Source organism: Sorex araneus, chromosome 9 (assembly GCF_027595985.1).
Source record: "Sorex araneus isolate mSorAra2 chromosome 9, mSorAra2.pri, whole genome shotgun sequence".
In the NCBI taxonomy this organism is placed as follows: Eukaryota; Metazoa; Chordata; class Mammalia; order Eulipotyphla; family Soricidae; genus Sorex; species Sorex araneus.
Window position 1 is genome coordinate 59,683,789 of NC_073310.1, and position 20,636 is coordinate 59,704,424.

Consider the following 20,636-nt stretch of genomic DNA (forward strand, 5'->3'; position numbering starts at 1 on the left):
AAAAGACATTAAGTTGGGGGAAAACAGGAATTTGAATAATTATGCTGTTTCAAATGTATTCTCTTTTGGCATTTTTTCAAGACATGTATTGATTTGATGATGCCTCAGTACTTTTAAGCTGGCAGACTTTGCTTCTCCTGAATACAGACATGTGCTGCTTCCAGAGCAAGAGAAGAGCTGTCCAGGGGTGAGGCCTGGGGACAGCCAGACATGCACACCTTCAGTCAATCTGCTTAATAATAATAACTTTGCAAGAAAGACAGGACAAAAATATTTTATTTTCCAAAATTGCAAGTTGAGACTTATGGAGGTTAAAGTGAGTTTCCCAAAATAACAGAGTATAGACTCAAAGCTTTCAGCTGATATTCTTTTCATGATGCCAAGCTACTTGTCTGAGATCAAAAAAATACCTAGATATGCCTGAGAATGATAGAAGCTTCTCCTTTCCTTGTTCTTGTTCTTCTTCTTTAAGGAGACGGAATTCAAAGGAGGCACCTCCAAGCACCTGCATGAGAGAAGCTTCCAGATGATGCAAATATTCTGTGTTGTCCAATATGGCAGTCACAGGGCACATGTTATCCATGTGACCAAAGAACTGAATTTTAAAAATTTTTATTTGTAAAATTGAAATGGCCACACGTAGCTGGTGGAAATAATATTGGACAGCACAGTTCTAAGAAGCCATATATGAAGGAGATTTGCAAATGGTACAGGTATCTCAAACTACAATGATCAAGGGTGGGGGGTGAAATTATACTGTATCATTGATTTTTAATTTTCAATTTTTCAATTCAAACTGAAGTCCAAACCTTACATAAGTAAACCAATATTGTGGTTGATTCCAACTGATTGGTTTAAGATAGTTTTCTTAATTTTTAAGTGCTTTTATCAAATTATTGAATATTTTTACAAATAATTCAGATGAAATAACTAACGTCTTCTGTAGCACCATTTGTCTGATTTTTCCAGAAGTTTACATGTTCCTTGGCTCTTAAGCATTAGTTTTTTAAATTGTTATCATGATTTTCTCTTTACCCTGTCATAGCATATGAAGAACATTACAGATGCTGTTTTTCTAATATTTAATATACGTAAAGTCTAAAGTGTCAGCAGTTATTCTGAGTTTCCGGAAACTTTGTATATTTGCTTTTTGCAGTAAATGGGCACCAAGAACAAACCAAAAATATAGAATAGTACAAAAGTTTCACCAAAACAACAGATTCAGTTTTTCCCCGTATCATTAAAAGTTTCATATACAACAGGGACTTCTTACTACCTTTAACTCCTAGTTGTGTTACAAAATTTCTCCATATTCAGCATTCTTTATCCTTCCACAAAAGTTTCTCTCTTACTAGGTATTTTCATTCATTCAACAATTCAGAGAGTTATACATTTTTAACAGAATTGCCAATTCTTTTGAATCATAAATGGAAGTTGAGCTCTGAAGGGTGTAAAAATAACATGGTTAATTCAAAGAATTGAGTAAGAAGTTGGATACATGTGTAGGATTTATGTAATTTATGTAACTGTCAATCAAACTGCTATTGGAAGCCACGCCTACCATGAAAGCTAGTGAAAGTAGCATCCTCTTATCCTAAAAGGAATCGTCTATGTGTCCATATGTCTTTTCAGAATACCAGTTGCACCAGATAGATTGGCAAGTCATTTGGTTGTTGCTATCTGAGCACACCTACTTCATGAGAAATAAGTTGGGGTATTTTCTATAAACTGAACGTAGCTACAGCAGAAAGATTGTCATCACATCCTTCAATCGTCTTGCTTGTCAGTTTGTTTGCAATTATTAACTAGGCAGATTAGAAAAAAAATGATCACCCTCACCAAGTATTTAAAAAAGTAAAGCAAAATATATGGATGAAGAACGGCATGAGTTTATATCAGATAATTGTGAAGATAAAATATAATATGCAGTTAGTGGACTAATGTCGTTCAATGTAGACACTGTGTACAGATGCTAAGCAGTTAGTAAAGTGCTATTTAGGAGACATTGCTGCTTCTCGATACCTGAATCTGTAAATGTTGGACACTGTGCCTATAAGAACCAATAGCATCTTGGCACAGGATGTGACTCTCATCTAGTGAGATGTTGATGGAATTATACACACACAGTACCTGGATTTTACCTTTAGGAGCTTACTGTAAGATTAGCTATTTGCCTCTCAGAGAATGCTTTCCCTTTCTTCATTCATGGGGATGTTTCAAAATCTGGATTGTGATCACAGGACAAATGACAACCAACTAATATTTTTTTGCATCTGCACTATTTAGCCAGGGAGGGAAGGGGTTGGAATGAATGAAAGAGTGGCTCAAATAGGCAGGAAAGTGATTGACCCTGCAACCAATTGAACCATGTTTGCTGAGTGGCATAAAAATATTCTAATATTAAGGATTATTTTACAACTCTATGGAAGTATGCAGTAATGCAGCTTGCATTGGTTTTGTCTTGAGGACAAAATGCACTCAGAGTCACAAGAGCCCGCCTTGTGTTAGTTATAAACAAAAATATATTTATATATATATTTATGTAACTACTATGTGCTTTAAAGAAAATGACTGTATGAGTCAGCAGGGTTCTTTCACTCTTTTTATCACCAGCGGAAGGTTGACTTGAATGGCTTCTTAGACAGGAATCCACAATAAAATGGGGCTTTAGTATTAAAATGGCAAAAAATTTAAAGAAAAAAAAAGGGAAAAAAAGGTGACCAAACACGAAAACCCATTCTGTCTAGAATTCCTTAGCATTTTGCTTCCAAAACAATGAAGAGACTCTTCATATTGATTCTATCTGCTTCCTCAGCCAGAGCAATTGTGGCTTCATTGGACGTGGCAGGAACGGAGAGAAGGTGATGTTCCACAGCCAGTCAGGTCAGTTTCATCCATAGGCATCGAGCCCTGAGCCTCCGTGACCTCCCCTTCCTCCTAGCCCCAAGCTGAGAGTTTGGAAATCCTGAAAGAGCTCAGAGAAGGGCCCCCCCTGAACACGGAAGAGGGAGATATCCTTTGCACCTTTGTGCAGGTCAATATTGGTCTTTGTAATGGAATGGACTTGTTGGAACAGGTAGATTTGACCAGAAAAAAATGAAATCCTTTGGCCATGCGTCAGGTGATATAGAAAATCTCTCACTTTGTCTTTTGCTCCTGTGTGAACTCTTTTTTCTCAGCCATCTCAACACATTCATCATTGCTCTTTTGTGAGAAAGGGTTCAGGCTTTGGAACGCAGTTACCATTAAGAGATCAGAGAAGAGTGTCTGAGCCAAAAGGTGTAGATCCCTCATGAACTAAAGCTTTCGTGTTGCTCTTTCCCCACCGCCCACTCCATCCTTTTGCAACCCTGCATCTAAGCCAATAGCATTATGATCTTCTTGTAAGTCCCCAGGAGAATGTTCTAGGTGAACCGTTAAGTGTCATTCCACTAGGGAATTCTATGTTCAGTGGTAAATGATATCTCGTTGAAGTTTTAGTTTTTCTTTTACCCTTTCTGGGTGCACTGAGCTTGTTCAGAAATCTCATCTCCTTCAGGCTACAGCAGCTTAGGGCTCCTGTGTGTGGTTGTGTATGTGTATGTGTGTGTGTGTGTGTGTGTGTGTGTGTGTGTGTGTGTGTGTGTATTTGTATATAGGCAAAATTGTAGTCTGAACACCTGTAAGCCAGCACTGGTGCTGTTCTGTCCTCAGAGTTTTAGCACTGCTCTGAAACAATGAAACCTTCTTTCTCTCCAACTGGTTCGACTTCCGCATAGGCAGGGTGGCCAGAACCTCTTCGAAACTTCATTGCAGGCCATCTGCTTGGGCGCCTCTGAAATAGAAGATGCAGAGACAGTGAACAGCACTGTGGTGAGTGATGGTCGCATCATCAGAGAACTCCATGTGCTGAATGGCTACATTAACTCCTGGATTAAACACAGCCAACACAGTAAATGATCTCCCCTCTCCAGCAGGGTCAGGATGATCTATTCTCCAATATGGCACTACTGATCCCTGACAGAAGAGAGTACATTGGCCATACCTGCCTCCACAGAACTGAGAGCTTCTTAACAGGGTAAAAGCTTATCAGGATTTTTGCTTACTTTTTTTTTTTTTTTTTGCTTTTTGGGTCACACCTGGCAATGCACAGGGTTTACTCTTGGCTCTGCACTCAGGAATCACCCCTGGCGGTGCTCAGGGGACCATATTGGATGCTGGGAATTGAACCCGGGTCGACTGCATGCAAGGCAAATGCCCTACCTGCTGTGCTATCGCTCCAGCCCCTCTTTTGTACTTTTGTCTAAAACAACTTTGTAAGTTTCCAAGGATAACTAGGAAAAACTTAAGTATAATAGACAAAGAAGTCTTATTATCTAAGCATATTCACATTCTCTTCTCGGGAGTTAATCAGGGAATCACTCCATTTTTATTTATTAATTCACTCAAAATGCACATAAGGTCATAAACTTCTGAACATTTCTTAAAAGTCCATTTTGAATTAGGTACTAGACTTGCGAGTGAGTAAACAAACAAAAAACACCTTAATATCTTGAGAAATTATTTGCTGAGCTAATACTTCCCATGTGATGTTTCATGCTTGACAATGAACAGATGTCATGCTCTGAAACAGATTCCACCATCAGAGAGGATATATTTAAAATAAAGGCTGTTTGCATTGACCAAAGAGCCTGTTTCTCTCCTGCAGTGCATTCGTCAAAAGAACCTCTAGTGGTTTACAAACATAAGTGCTGAAATTAATTATTAAGTTATGGCAGCAAAAGGCACTAGATTGCATTTCACAGTCACGTGCCATGAGACACTATAACTCCATTTATCAGAATGCTTGCAATTTGGGAGTAAATAAGACAATAAATATTGAAGGAAGTGTCTTTTCATCCAAAGAATTTTAATGTGAAAGACATCAACTATGTGTATAGATTTACTGACATTTGGCAGCTTTCTCAACTTGCCAATTACTTTGCTCCGTCAGTGATTAATGGCTGTAAGAAGAGTTTTCACGTCAGGTGGGGACGTGTGTGAGCTTTCCTTTCTGGAACAATATCAGTCCAGGTAATTGCATTCTACCAACTAGTAATGCTACCAACTAGAATTGCATGCTAACAACTAGTAATTCAATATCCTTTGAACGTTATGTGGTCAAAATGCTTGATACTGATTAGCTGATTATGTCCTCAGAGATGAGAGGAACCGAATTATCCTTAGTTTCCCAAAGAAGCAGCTAAAATCTATGAGTGCTGAATAGTAGCCTAGGAAATCTTTGTTGGAACTGAAACTCATCACCCTTGGACATGTATTGAGCAGTTTTAGGGAGAGGGTCACCGTAATTCAGAGTCCTGGCTCTTTCTCAGAAAGTCCCACTGTGCTCACTATAGCTCCAAATTTGGATTTAGCTATTTTACAGCTGGGATTCTGCAGCCCTTCTTTACTGCCCCAGTCCAAATCCTGCATTAGCACTGCCACAAAGGTACTGTCCATTCTTTCTGAGGCTTCCCTGGACTGTGGGTCCAGGTAGCAAGGATCCCACGAGCCAGCACACATCGGTAACAGCATGTAAAAGTAGAGTGTGCCAGGGGCATTCATGAAAAGGCAGGAGAGGAGGATGCTGATGACTCTGCCTGTGAAAGTTCTACTTTCCCTATATTTTATGCTCTGGACTGAAACATTGGAATGCTTGCACTCATTTATGTATGACTCCAATGTTGGGGTAGAGGGAAATGATTGTTTACGAAATTTGGTGTTTCCTTCCTCTGATCTTTTTTCCGCCTGCCTCCCTCAACTGTTAGGATTCTAAAGGTTAGGGAAATCAGTAGAAATGAGTCCTAACGGAAATGATTTTTCTATGTCAGTCTGCAGTGGTTCCGAGATTTCTTCATGAATGGATACCATTTCTAGAATTCTAAGGGAATTTCCAAGTCCTTAGTCCTCATGGAAAAATCTTGAATATTAGGGCTAAATTATCTCAGAGTTGATGAAAATCTCTAGAAACAACACAGTGGCAGGCTCGGCACACAAAGTGTGATAAAGTGAGGCACTCATTTTCCGTTCTTGGTGCTCAGACATTTCAAATCTGTGTTCTTTTTAGAATGGTTAATTCAAAATGTTACAGGAACTGATGGGGCTGAAGATGGGGGGGTGGTATTGTGGAGAGGGGGGACATGGGGTCACTTGCTAATAGAGCAGGATGTATGCAGAAAATGGAAAGATTCAAACCAGACTGTAATGTTAATTCATTGCAGAGATTCAGGATGCAGTTTAAAACGTTCCTAGGTGCACTGCGTGGGTGATCTTTTGATTTCATTTCTGAGAATTATTCCTGTGATTAATCACATTCAGAAGTAAATGTTCACACAGACAGGATGGCACGGGGTGGGGCCACAAAGGCAGGCGTTCTCCCTAATTAATCGTTCTGTGCCAGGAGCCAGCCGCAGAGTCATCCGGCTGGGTCTCTGTGGTCTGTGGCAATAAGGAGCTGGAACATCCCCAAACAAACCTGCAGTGGACAAGGAGGTACAGCTGCACGGTCCTCCAGCATGGCGGCGAAGCAGATGGTGCCTGGGATGGGTCAACTGAACCCCTGACCAGCGTTCTTAGAGAAAAGGGTCTTGCTTGAACATTGAAGGCCCAGCCAGAAGTCTCCCGGGCTGCCACCTGGCACAGTGCCCATGATCTGGGAATTTCTACAGTGGTGGCTGCTTTCTTCTGGTGGACAGTCCCAAGGCAAGGTGACCAGGCAGGCCACTCAGGTGACTGGGAGATAGGTGGTCACTCTTAATTGTGATGGAGTCGCCCCAAATCCTTACAGGCTCATGAGCCTCAAGGAAGCCTGTGGACCCCACCCCTTCTCGGAGCAGTATGTTGGAAGCTATGGAATGAAATGTGAATCCTGTCTGCGCAAGCACCAGGGAATGATGCTAAAGCCTAGACAGAGAATGATCTCACTCATAGGTAGGGCTGGAAACGCAGCAAGGCAGCAACAAAAGGCCAAAGACAGGAGAAACGCACAATTGATTTTGGTGGCAGGTGGTAGAAAGGGAAGGGTCTTGAGGTCCTTGGGGGAGGGAGGTGGGTACACTCGTATGCTATTGGGATTCTCTGCATGGGGAAACACCACCAACATTATTGTAAATCATAGAACTTAGATCAATAAAATATTTTTTAAAAAGCAAACAATCTACCCCCCAAACTAAAAACAGATACTATTCTTCTAGGTCTGGGTCCAAACTCAGTCAACTAGAGAGGTCCTAGGATACAGCTTGCATGGATTCACAGCACACTTCATAATCAATAGGAGCAACCTTTAAAAGTGGGTGGGAGAGAAACCAGTGAACTCTGACCTCTTGGTGTGTGCTGCAGACCCATAGTGGGAAGTGAAGCTGTGTTCTGAGAGCTGGGTCAGGGGGTTGTACTCTCTGTATCTATCTTTGATAATAGACATCCCCGGTCAAATCCTGTTTTCTTTATACTTCTAAATGGAAATTATTCACTTTCTCCTTATTTCCTGTCAAGTTGGTGGTTTCTTTTTTCTTAACAACTTATTTGTTTAGGATACTGAATTCATCAATAAATATACAGGATACCATGGTTAAATTGGAAGACAAACAATGAGAAATGCTTTAAAACAAAACTTCAGTTTTACTAAAATATTTTTATCCCTTTTAAAATTTTAGTTAAAATATGTCTTTTTACTGGGTGAACGTAGCACTGTCATCCGGTTGTTCATCTGTTTGTTCGAGTGGTCACCAGCAGCATCTCCATTGTGAGACTTGTTGTTACTGTTTTTGGCATATTGAATATGCCACAGATAGCTTGCCAGGCTCTGCCATGCGGGTCGGTAGCTTGCCGGGCTTTCTGAGAGGGACGGAGGAATCGAACCCAGGTCAGCCACATGTAAGACAAATGCCCTAACACTGTGCTATCACTCCAGCCTAACTATAATTAAAAGCACAGGCTTTCTGTTGAAACTTGCAAGCTGATAAAAATGAATGACAGTTTTTAGTTGTGTCTATTTGCTTCTGGGGTGACAGTTCACTTTTTGCATCACATAAGGACAGAGGTGGAAGGTTCTGGGCACTTTGGTGGTGCTGGTGGGATGAAGTGGTTGTGTACATCAAAACCGTTAATGTTAATGCTATTATAACCATGTTACATAAACTAATAATAAACTAATAATAATAATTCTTAAAAAGTAATTTTTAAGAAGTGGATTTTAAAAAAAAGAATAACTCAAGTTGTTGTCTTTATATTCTGGTGAGGCCAAGAATTCTAAACAATAATTCTTATGTGAAACAAAACTTGGGTTTTCTTTTACACATTTTCTGTAGTTATTTTTTTCCTTTTCATCATGGGGAGGATACCTCACTATCTTGCTGTTACCTGCTCTCCAAACTACAATTATGACTTGCCTTTCTATTTTGCAAGGCAAAACTTGAGTGGGTACATTTCCAAGAAGAAAGAAAATTGTCTCCAAACTTGTAAAGAACAACTGAATGCTGGGATTATCAAAACTGGCATTTTTCACTGTACTTTTCTGAAAACTCAAGTATCTGAAAAAAAAGAAAAACTTTTCCCCTCACTTACTGCTCATTTTAGTACTACTCTTTACTATGGGGAGAAGTGTCTTTAAAACATATATTTCAGGCAATCCAATATCCATTTTGCTCTTTCTTGGAGATTCTTAGACTTGAATAAAAATAACAGCACCTGGTAAGATTTTTTTTTGAAAAGAAGGGTCCTGAGTTGAGGCTCACCTCATGCAACTGACTCAGAATTGCTAGGTTGGGCCTTGGCAGGAGCAATTTTTAAAAGTTCTTCACAAGCTCAGGTGATGAGGAGTTAAGAATCACTGTCAACCCATTTTCCTTGCTTCCTTGTCTCATCCTATAATAGTCCCCTCTGTGATACTACTCCAACAGCCAGGAATCCTGGAATATCACTTCCTTCATCTTCTTGAGGACTCAGGTTACATGAACTAACTCTCTAAGTGGCACAAATGGTCAATGGTCAATGTACTACCTCAAGCATACCTGGAATTCTCCAAATGACCTTTCACTTGGAAGACACACGTACTGAAAGGTTAGGCCATGCAACTATGTGAGGTTAAAGTATACATCTGTAGTATGTTAGGAAAAACACAGCAGTGGCTGGATCAAATCTTTATAGCTTCCATTAGAAAACACAATTGTGAATATCTGACAGTACTGGTGATAAAACATTAACTTCAATTTAATCCATTTTACAATAATTTTGACATTCTTCACAGACAGCTCATACTTATAATATTTCTTCATAACCTTGGAATTTACCTTTCCACAATTAAATCTGGACCTCCCTCAATCACCTCTTGAAATTGTACTTTTGTTAGTTACAAATGACCTTTTTGTAAAATCTGTACCATTATTTTTTATCTGTAACTTTTCTAGGGTCTCTTGTCTGAAACTGTAGCTCAGAACCTCATATGGGGTTTTGAAGTGGGGTTGCAGAAAATTTTAGCAACACTGAAAGGTTTTTGAACTTGCAATGACCAAAAATTAATGCAAATTCAACCATGTAATGAATCCAAGGTGGTTGTGGTAGTGCATTTGCCCTGTCGCTTATATTCTGTGAAAAGGGGTCATAAGTGGAAAAACTATTTAAGAATTCCTGGTTTTGAATGCTTTACACCACTGACCTTTCATACTTGACCTCTCCCCACCCTTTGCTGAATTTCTATTATGGGAAAATCTCTTGATTGCATATTTGCTATTCCCTCAAAAAACTTGCCCCTCACCTGGTTTACAGCCACTAAATGTGAATGTGAATGTGTCTTAAGATTTTTTTTAATGGGTGCTCTCATCTCTCTCCTCTCCTTAGTGATCTTTGTCTCTGGGATTTCATGATTACTGCAATTTTTCACCTCTCTGCCTTACCTTAATCCATTTCTTTACTTCAGTTGTTTTTTAAAAATTTTTTGGAGAGTTCCCATTGCAATTTGACCAGAAGCTCAAACCAAAACCATTCAAAATACTTCCCTTTGTTTTCTTTTCCAAAGCAACTTTGCCTTTCAAAGTTGCTAATTTGATCACTAGAAAATTTCAATGACCAGTTTCTCAGATTTTGTATGATGGAGTTGTCTTTTATTCCTTCTTCATCCCACACAGCCAATGCAAACAAGCAGACATTCTCACCCACCTTTACTCTTAAGTATCTATAGGAGTTTCTGAAAATTGTTCTAATGTTAGAATCATTTCTGCAAAATCAGGAAGAGGATAATAATACTTGTGTGTATTGACCTCATTGGGGAGTGCTGAGCATCAAAAAGAATTGATAAAAAACCCTTTCAGACACACACACACACACACACACACACAAAACTGGGCAGAAAAGTTACTAAGTTCTAGAGTTACCCAAGTAATAATTTACTTAGCTTCATTCACTTGTCTCTTGTGTGAGTCTCATTCCATTTCTGTTTTCAACAACCTAATTCAACCCCAAGCTATTGATACTTTGCATTCGAATTGCTTATAGAGCCCTGAAATGCTTCTTTAGGAGTATTTCACTAATAATCAAGTTTTCTCCAACCCTTTTCCCCACCATTTTCAAATGCTGCTTCTTTATCACATCACTGATTCTCAGTACCTAAAGTATTTTATAGCTCTTCCAAGTGTTGCATCTAAACTCCCCATACATCCAAGCCATTTCTAAAACTTCACTATGAATAATATAAAGTTGAATGTCTTGGTTCATTTTGCCCTTTCTTGATTTCATGCCATTGTAAAAGTGTGACATACCTTTCTTCCATATGAAATGTCCTAGCTTATTTCTTGGCTTAGGAAGAGCGTATCACTTGCGAAGAATCTCAAACACTATCTCTCTTGTGACATTTCCCTCAATTAACATCCTCATTCTTAAGACTAAATAGTAGTTGGCTGGTTGTAATCCTTTATATAAGCTTTGTAATCCTTTTTATAAGCTTTATATAATTGCCACATGTAGAATAAACTGAGAAATATGATTAGTCATGTGATTTACTGTCCAAATTAGGACAGTTATTAAGAGTGGCATGGAAGAGGAATCATTATGTTAACCTGTTTTGTTTCCTGATGTTGCATGGTACACCAGAGCACCACTGGAGGCGGCCCTCAAGCCCAGATCCAAGAGTAATCCTCAAGCACCAGCAGGTGCGGTCCATTTCCATATAAAAGTATAAATGTCAGACAACAGACAAAACTGGGATGTGAGTTCTACCCAAGCTATGTTGCACTGTTGCACTTTTGTCCTATTGTTCATCAATTTGCTCAAGCGGGCACCAGTAACGTCTCCATTGTGAGACTTGTTATTGTTTTTGGCATATTGAATATGTCACAGGTAGCTTGCCAGGCTCTGCTGTGTAGGCGGGATACTCTCGGTAGCTTACCAGGCTCTTCGAAAGGGATGCAGGAATCCAACCCAGGCCGGCCATGTACAAGGCAAATGCCCCAATGGCTGTGCTATCGCTCCAGTCCTACCCAAACTATACTCTCAGATATTCCAATCTTTTTCAGGAGACTGCTCAGCACAAACAGCTGCTTTTTTCTGAAAGAATTTCCATGATACAAACTGAGAAGATCCCAATTTTCTTTAGTATTCCCTTTAGTATGTAGTATCATGTGGATACTACATTTGGCAATTTCTCTGAATTTTTTGAACCACCTTGCCACAAGTGATTGTGTTTTACTAAAATAGAGTAATAATTTGCTATTAGACAATCAATTTACTCAGAGGGAGAGAAACTTGCAATGTGTGTGAGACAGGCAAGTTCACTGTTGCACAAGAGACCTGGTGAATAGATAAGACAATGCCACTCTAGTTGTAAGTGCACCAATAAGTCAAATCTGAGTTAGTGCCTCTCTGTGCAAACATCAAACTGGCTCTGTTCCTAAGGACATTGGGCTCAAAAAAGTTACTTGGACCTGGGGCACCAGTGCCCTTCTAAGTGAGGCCAAAGAGATACTGGCAGGTTAAGGTCTAATTAGCTGACACCTTGGGATGGTAAATAAGAGCTCTTCTGCCCTAAAGGGATTGGAGAACTTAATATCACAAGATTAGAAATAAACCAATAGGACGACCTAGCCAGCAAATCCAAGGGAGGGCATTATTCACTTGGGACTTCTTTCTCAATAAAACTAGGATACAAACAGTTGGCAGTGACTGGCAGATTATATCATGTCACAAGTAATTGATACATGTTTACTGTCACTGTCACTGTCATCCCGTTGCTCATTGATTTGTTCGAGCAGGGCACCAGTAACATCTCTCATTGTGAGTCATTGTGAGACTTATTGTTACTTTTTGGCATATCCAATAAGCCATGGGTAGCTTGCCAGGCTCTGCCGTGCGAGCGTGATACTCTCGGTAGCTTGCCGGGCTCTCTGAGAGGGGCAGAGGAATAGAACATGGGTCGGCCACGTGAAAGGCGAATGCCCTACCGCTGTGCTATCGCTCCAGCCTGATACATGTTTACATAAAATAAAAACAAACTTTAGAAAAAATGAAAAGGCAGACAGCAAATCATTACCATATTTAAGGAAATACATTCATAAGCGGATAGCCACAAAGGTATATCTATTGAGGGGAGGGGCTACCTACTGGTACTCATCTGGGTTGGGGACCACACCTAGTGACAAGTGCCAAGCAGGCCAGCAGGTCCATGCTAGGGCCCAAGGGTGGAGTACTGCTTCTGGAGCCCAACTGTGTGACGCTGTTTTGTTCAGGGACCTCTATGCGCTATCCAGGGATAGCTACTTGCCCCTGCGTTTATTTACCTCTCTGACCCACTCCCCTTTTATTTTTAGTGTGAGAAATTTGATTGGTTTATTTTGAAATGTTTGCCTTTGGTTAAACCAATTCAGAGAGTGGCTGCAAAATAACTATAAGCCTGAGAAGGGGAGCGATACAGCATGTAAGTAGAAAAGTAATACAGAATGAATATGAACTATACAGAATCAACTCTAAAGGTACTACTTACGCATTTAAAATTATGTTTTATGTAATATTATAAAGGACTAATATTAGTGTTTAATCATTAGGGCCTACAGCAGTATTCTGTTTTATTGTAATTACGTAATTTCCACAAAAGCTTAGTAGAGAGGGCAAGACATTTCTCCTGTGATAAAAGAAAGTTCTGACAACCATCCTAATGATATTATGCAAGCCACATTATAGGGGTGGAAATAACTCTAACATTTATAACATTTTAAAAATAAAAAAGAAAGCAATCTGTTTGAGATACACCAATTAGAGCCCATAAAAATGACTTTTATCGTACAATCAATGGTATTATATCCGGGATGGGTAATATAGTTTGTGAATTATTTATCACTTTTTCTCTTCCTCCAATTTGAATAACTTGCCAACATTTGCTGAGGGGGTCAGGGAGAGGAAACAATGAAATCCTTCCCATAAATACATGAAAGCAGAAATGGCAGATACATGAACCTTGCCAATAAATATTGGTATTTACACAATCTTTGGCCAGCTCAATTGATCAATTTTTGAAAGCATGTTTTTAACACTATGATAATAAAGACACTCTGAGAGTCACTTTGGTTTCAACTCCCAGTTAGTTACACAGGAGAATTGGGGACTGGATCAAAAGTCACCAAGTTTGCAACTTAAAAGCTTGAATGCATACAAGGTCTGCCAAATTTGCACTGTGCTCTTTCCACTGTATTTGAGTGGTACCTGGTTCTGTACCCACTATACACTAAGGAAGGCCTTAAGAAACTTCTTCCAAGCTTTTGTTATTTGTATTCTTAGGTAAAAAATAAGAAAGTGAAAAACTGGTTCTTCCTTGGCCTCTGACCTCCAGTCAGCCTTGATAACTAATATATGCCAATGATTTTTTAAAGGGTACTTTAAAAAATAAATAATACTAATTTATGTCTTTAGAACATATTGTGAATGAGTCAGCCACAGTATTTCAGAAATATCTGCACTTAAGATGTTTGAATGCATGGCTGAAGAGATAGCACAGGCAGGGGCCTCAGGTGCAGACATTGCATGCAGCCAACCCTTGCTTCCTGTCACTGCATAGTTCCCCAACACCCCCGGGTGTGGTCCTTGAGGCCCCTGAGCACTGCCTGGGTGGCCTGGAAAATCCCCAAGTAGCACAGGGTCCAAGTGGCACTGCATCCTCTGAACTCTCTGCCAGGTTGGGCATGACTAATCAGAGTCCCTGGGCTCCCTGAATACATGGGAGGTTCCCCCAAATAAGATGGTGTCTAAATGCATCAATCTGCTAGGATTCTTAGAATATTACTTGCTGTTTAAAGTCTAGATTTTACATGCACACATTTCCCCCAGGAAGACAGAATTTTATTTTTCTCTAGGTAAGGCATCATAGTAAGTTGTGAACCGGTACATCTGATTTTTCCTTAAGTTTCCTACTCCCTTCGACATTCTGTCAACTCATTCTGTTTATTGAAGTTCCACTTGAGTTATTTCAGATGAGACTATTTATTCAGCAAATATTTGCTAAGCATTGTTTGTCCTTGGGGATAAAAAGCAGTGAATGAGATAGATATGCTGTCTCCCGAAGCTTCCATATTGTTATTAAAGTTCACTAAGTAGTAAGCTAAAGCAAAGCTCAAAAGAAGTCTTTCTATTTTGTCTTACAGTTCCACCAGAAAACCATAGTCCATTTCCTATTAAAAACATATCGTGTACTTTTGCCATTTAAGCTCTTTTCCAATAGTCTCCTTACTTTTACGTTTTTGATTACTCTGTATACTTATTTACCTCAGCTTTCCTTTGATTTGGCTTTTGTTCAACATCTTTAATGGTGTTCTGGTTCCTTTTCTTTCTTTTTTTGTTTAGGAAACTTTTTTTCCTGAACAAAGATAAATTCGAGTAGAATTATGTTGATTGCCAAAACACAGGACATACCAATGACTGATACTGATTTTTTATTCTGATCAATTTCTTACATGGCTTTATGTCCACTAGATGCTAACTGTATTCTATGTCCACTAGATGCTAACTATTTTTTTAAATAACCATTCTCTTTAAAACTTAATGGTGTAACAAATTGTAGCACTGTAGTACTGTAGCACTGTCCTCCGGTTGTTCATCCATTTGCTCTAGCGGGCACAGTAACGTCTTCATTGTGATACTTGTTACTGTTTTTGGCATATCAAATATGCCACGGGTAGCTCTGCCAAGCAGGTGGGATAGTCTCAGTAGTTCCTTTCAATTATAAAATTTACTTCCCTCTAAACTTCTGTTTATCCTAAGGCTTTAAGAATTGTTTTTTTGTTTTTTTGTTTTTTTTTTTTTTTGCTTTTTGGGTCACACCCAGCGATGCTCAGGGATTACTCCTGGCTTTGCACTCAGGAATTACTCCTGGCGGTGCTTGGGGGACCATATGGGATGCCGAGGATCAAACCCGGGTCGGCCGCGTGCAAGGCAAACGCCCTACCCGCTGTGCTATCGCTCCGGCCCCAAGAATTGTATTCTTTTTGCTTTCTTGTTACTTTATATTTTCCCCCCTTTTCAATAATGATTTTTCCCTTTTAATTCTAACTCTTGTGAATGTTCATCATTTTATAATTTATAATCATGTGGATGTTCTTTCATATTTTACATAATTTCTTATGGGGGAGTTGGGGCCACACCCAGATGTGCTCAGGGGCTCCTCCTGGCTCTGTGTGCAGTAATGAGCCCTGGTACTCAGGAGGCCATATGTTGTGCCAAGCGTCTAACCAGAGTTGGTGGCATGCAAGAAAAGTCTGATCCCTTCTAGTCTCTCTCCAACCTTTGCATACCTTTTCCTTAATGATTTCTAGCTGGATTTGAAATAACAACTTTCAAGCTTTTATGAGACTTTTAAAAGTATATCTTTCTGGTCTGTTCTCATTGTTTATAAGCCATGTCACAGGCAGAGCAATTTGGAGGAGTCTTTGGACTCCACTACCCTAGACCCTTCAGAGTCTCGTCTAGGTCCTTTGAGCTCATTACCATTGGAACTGTGACACATGCTTCTCTGAACTCCGTGCTCCTGTTCTCACATTAGCCTTCTGTGTTTTCCAGTTTCTTGGCTACAACTGACTATACCATTCTCCTCATTTTAGATGGGGCCCTTCACCTGTTGCTTTCTTTTGCTTTCTATTGTCCCTATGTGTTTGGTTTTGACAACCAGCTGTCCCATCTGCTGTTATGTGGATATTTTTGAAGATCAAAAATTAGTGATACTACCACTACCAATTCCCTAGATTTTTCCATTAGCACTATGTTTTGACATTTCAAGGACTCCGCATTTATTGTTAAATAACATCACTTATCATTATAAGATATTTTATCAAATTGATGTGAATGAAAATACTACTGAAAAAATGATTACATCCACAACTCATTGAAAAAATGCAGGCAATTAATGAGCTATATATATATATATCTGTATGTGTATGTATAGCAAGGCAGATAGTTATAGCTCCTTATTAATTTCAATGATAATGTATTTCCTTAAGTGGATATTTGTGGAGGAAATCTGGTAGTTGTAATTCTCCTCTTAGCTGCTTCTGCTAACTATTGGGAATTTACACTTTGTTCTATTTCAGTGAAACAAATTTGCACTCTCTGCAATATGAATCAGTTGCACCACTGACAGACCTATGTGAGACTGAACTTGAGTGGAATCTGCCTCCTGAATGAATGAGACAGTGTTCCAGTTCAGAGGAAGACAAGTTAAGAGAACAGATTAGAAGAAAAAAAGTGTTTCATCTACTGACAGTGATTCTAATATAGTACTGTCCTCCAGTTGTTCATCGATTTGTTCCAGCGGGCACCAGTAACGTCTCCATTGTGAGACTTGTTACTGTTTTTGGCATGTTGAGTATGCCATGGGTAGCTTACCAGGCTCTGCTTGTGGGCAGGTTACTCTTGGTAGCTTGCTGGGTCTCTGAGAGGGACAAAGGAATCGGACCCAGGTCACTCGAGTGCAAGGCAAACCCTCTACCCACTTTGCTATAGCTGCAGTCCACAATAAGAGTAATATAGTTGTCATGTAAGTTACTAATGAGATCACTAAGGAAGAATGGATTCCTAATATTTAAAGAACCAAAACTCCAATTAGGAAATAATCCATTTACGAAACTGGTAATCCAAAAATACCACCAGTAATGTCACTAAAAATAAAGATGACAGTCAAAGCAGAACGCTCTATTCTGTTTTTGAAACCATCAAAATAAGTAAACTGTTGTAGAAAATAATTGCAGGTGATAAGTTTTTGTTGTTGTTATAGGCCCAAATACCAAACCAATAAAAACCTGGATACCAAGGCAACGAAAGGGGGAAAGGTGAGTAATGCTTCTAAAATATGATTATCTTTAAACCAAGTTTCCACCAGAAGATTAGGAGTGCCTTAATATTCTCTTTCTGGACAGAAACATAGGGTGGGAAGAAGTGGCTTATTGATGCGGTGGCTGAAGATGATGAAAGACAGTCTGCTCGCCTCACCATTCATCCTTACGTATAGATTATTATTCATCTTGGACTGAACTGGATTCTAATATAGAGTGGCTAATTCCCATCTTTCCCATTCCAAATATAACAGTCTCTGATGTTAGGTAGATAAGCATTTTAATTTTCTACTTTGGGTTACTAAAACATAAAGATGCCTTTAAAACTTAAGCGAGACTTCTAGTTGCCCTTCTTGTATCTTTCTGAAACACACAACTTGGGTGGTTGGGAGGCCGGAAGTCAGCATGTCTTAGATTTACAGGGACAAAAAAACCCTGCAAACCATCTGAGAACCATCCCTTGGGAAATACTCAAATATCTGCTATGCAGTCTTAGGTGCCAGCCTTCTGAAGCACTCAGTGCCTTGGTGATGAGGATCTGCATCTCTGAGCAGCAGCTCTGATTATTAGAAAGTCCTTGTCATGAGCCATATTTGTGTTGTCAATGCTCCTCCCTGATGAACCTTAAGTTCAGACAGAACAACTCACATACCTCACTAACATGGTGTCCCAGGAAAACTGGCTGAAGACCCCCGTGATCCTACATCTAAAATTCTCTATGCCAGAATTGTCCCTTTTCTTCAGTCATTCCCAGCATGGGTTTCAAGACCTAGATAGTCCTAATTATTCTCCCTGAATACATGGGAGAACATGTTCTTCTGTGAAATGAGTACAGAATGAGCCTTCTATCTTGGGCAAGATCATAGTTTGACCTTCACTAACCAATGAGACTTTTTAAAATCAAGGGCCATACACTGTGCATTATAATCTTGAGATTACTTTTCACTAACAATATTATTTTCCAAGTCTCATGTTAGATAAAAAGGTTTCTGTTTTAAATTTGGATATGTTCAAATCAAGATTTTAAATCATAAATATTTCAAAGCCAATAGCAGAAAATTTGATAAAGATGAGAGAAAATTTAGATAGCATTATATAATCTAAACTGAATACAATTTATATCAGAAGTTACTAGAACCCTAAAACTTTCTACTGCACTGTGATTCTGAATAATCATCACGTTTACCTCCTACTTATAATAGAAAAGCTATTTTTCCTTTTAAAAAATCTACAACTTTCAAAGTCTGTACCAATGATAATTTGGCACAGATTCAGTGCTCATAATCTTTTTGAACAGATGAATAGCTTTTTCATGAACATATAAATAATTACTTAAATTGGAAAATATATAATAGAATATTCTGACTCTAAATTCCTTTATTATGAAGTGTCAGAAAAGCTATTTTAGTTTTTAGTTGAAAATTATTTTTTATATTAAGAGAAATTTTTCAGGGCTATTATTGCAAGAAATCAGAGCAAAAAAAGAAAACCCTTAATACAGTTGCAAAATAAACGTATGTTTAACTGCTCTATTAAAATTATGGAAAGCATGATTACATTGTCATTTATAATTAAAAAATATTTGTATTACCTAAAATCTGAAATGTTTTGCTTTCCTAAAATATGTTGAAAACATTAACTTTTCTGGAACATAAGAAGTCCAAGATTTATATTTCCTACTTATGCCAGAAAAAAATTTTACTACGTAGAATTGGTGGGAAACATAATCTTACAGTTGAATAGAATAGCTTGATTGTCAAAATTAAATCTTCTATAATTGGTCTTTAATTGGCCAACAGAAATAATTAAGTATTTATTTTAGTAAACAACTGTTTCCAAAGACACAAAGAAGAAATTACTCAACAGTTGGTACTGTAATTAGAGTAATCATCCTTTAAGAGGTGAAAAAATAAAAGGGCTGAATAACTAAAACATATATTATGTACTTAAAATGGTATGACTCAATGCCAAGGTGAATTGGAGCTCCATAGATTTTGATTTATTTATTCATTCAATTTCTTCATTTATTAAGCATTTCTCTATGGGGAGATTTATATGTACATATATATTCTATTTCATGGTATTATGGACCATTAAAGATAATAATTTAGGAAATGGTAATTAAGAAAGAATTAGAGCATAGAACTCAGTGAACTCTAAAATATTTTATCCAGTATTTTTAATAATCCTTTTTTCAATGAAGAGAACAAAATATTTCATTAAGTTAGAAACGCTATTTTAGTTTTAGGAATTGCAATTTAAATTAAAAGTGGTTACCCATAAGAGTAAATTAAAGATGTCATCTATAAAAAGAAACCTTATTTCAGCAACTACATGTGTAAAGGGATCAGCATAAACTTGAATTGATAATGTCAGAGTATTCAGTGGTGCACACGAATAAAGTTCTAGCATTAGGACAGAATGTAAAGGAAGAAATCCAGAGCTGTCCAGTGACTTAAAAAAGCAAGCAAACAAACAAAAACTCAAACCAAACCAGCCCCACTGTTTCCCCGATATTGTGTGAGATATCTTCAAAGCTGTCATCTCATAAATTGACTTCTTTTATCAAGGGGGCCAAACCAACTCAGTACATTTTGGATTCATTTTTCCTTCACTGTCTCCTATTCAAGAATAGTGTCATCGCTTGCCTCCTTTGAAAGAAGAATAGTCCCTGTTTTCTTTTAATGAATCCTTTTCTCTCCCTCTTCAACCCACCTTAAATAATATTATGAGTTACCTTGAGGCGAAACGCAGTTACAAAAATTGTGACTTTGGGATCAAATACGACTTGTGGATCAAATAGATCTATATGATGATTTCCCTGTGTATTACATGGATTTGTCAGCGGACGGAGTCCTGCTGATTCCCCAGTGCTATTCATCCAGCAGCTGCAAAGCAAGATGCCAAACTTTCAGTCAACGCTTTTTTTTCCCTCCCCAGCGGCAGCCTTTGAATCCCTGCCTGGCTCCTCGCTCTGGCTGCTTTCCTGGTAGCACTTTCCATTGCCAGGAAAGTGGAGGGCCACAGCTGCCTGTCTCTCTTTAATCATATTCTCCATGGGTCCTTGAGAGCCACAAATATTTTTGGGGTTGGGGAATCCCTCGAGAAGCAAACTGCTCAAAAGACTATTGTTGAGCTGCTGCTATAGCAGCCGTGGGCTAAGGGGAACCAGGACGAGGAATCCAGTGTTCTGAGATGGGTCCCCAGCAAATTGTTTCACTGTCCTGGCCGCGCCTCTACAGGCCACTGGACACCAGTGACCGTTTCCACTTGCGTTTCAGGAATGGAAGGCTCTGATGGTTTGGGTTAATTTGTATTTGA

At 38.8% G+C, this 20,636-nt stretch overlaps 1 protein-coding gene across 1 annotated transcript in view; it reads right to left on the bottom strand.

The window, feature by feature from the left end:
* Window positions 1-258: 258 nt before the first annotated feature.
* PLXDC2 (plexin domain containing 2) overlaps window positions 259-20,636 on the bottom strand; it is a 410,249-nt gene continuing 389,871 nt past the window's right edge. Inside the window, exon 14 of the mRNA XM_004605351.2 lies at window positions 259-3,814. Within this exon, the coding sequence (XP_004605408.1) occupies window positions 3,698-3,814 (117 nt within the window). The 3' untranslated portion in view covers window positions 259-3,697. The remainder of the gene's footprint in view (window positions 3,815-20,636) is intronic.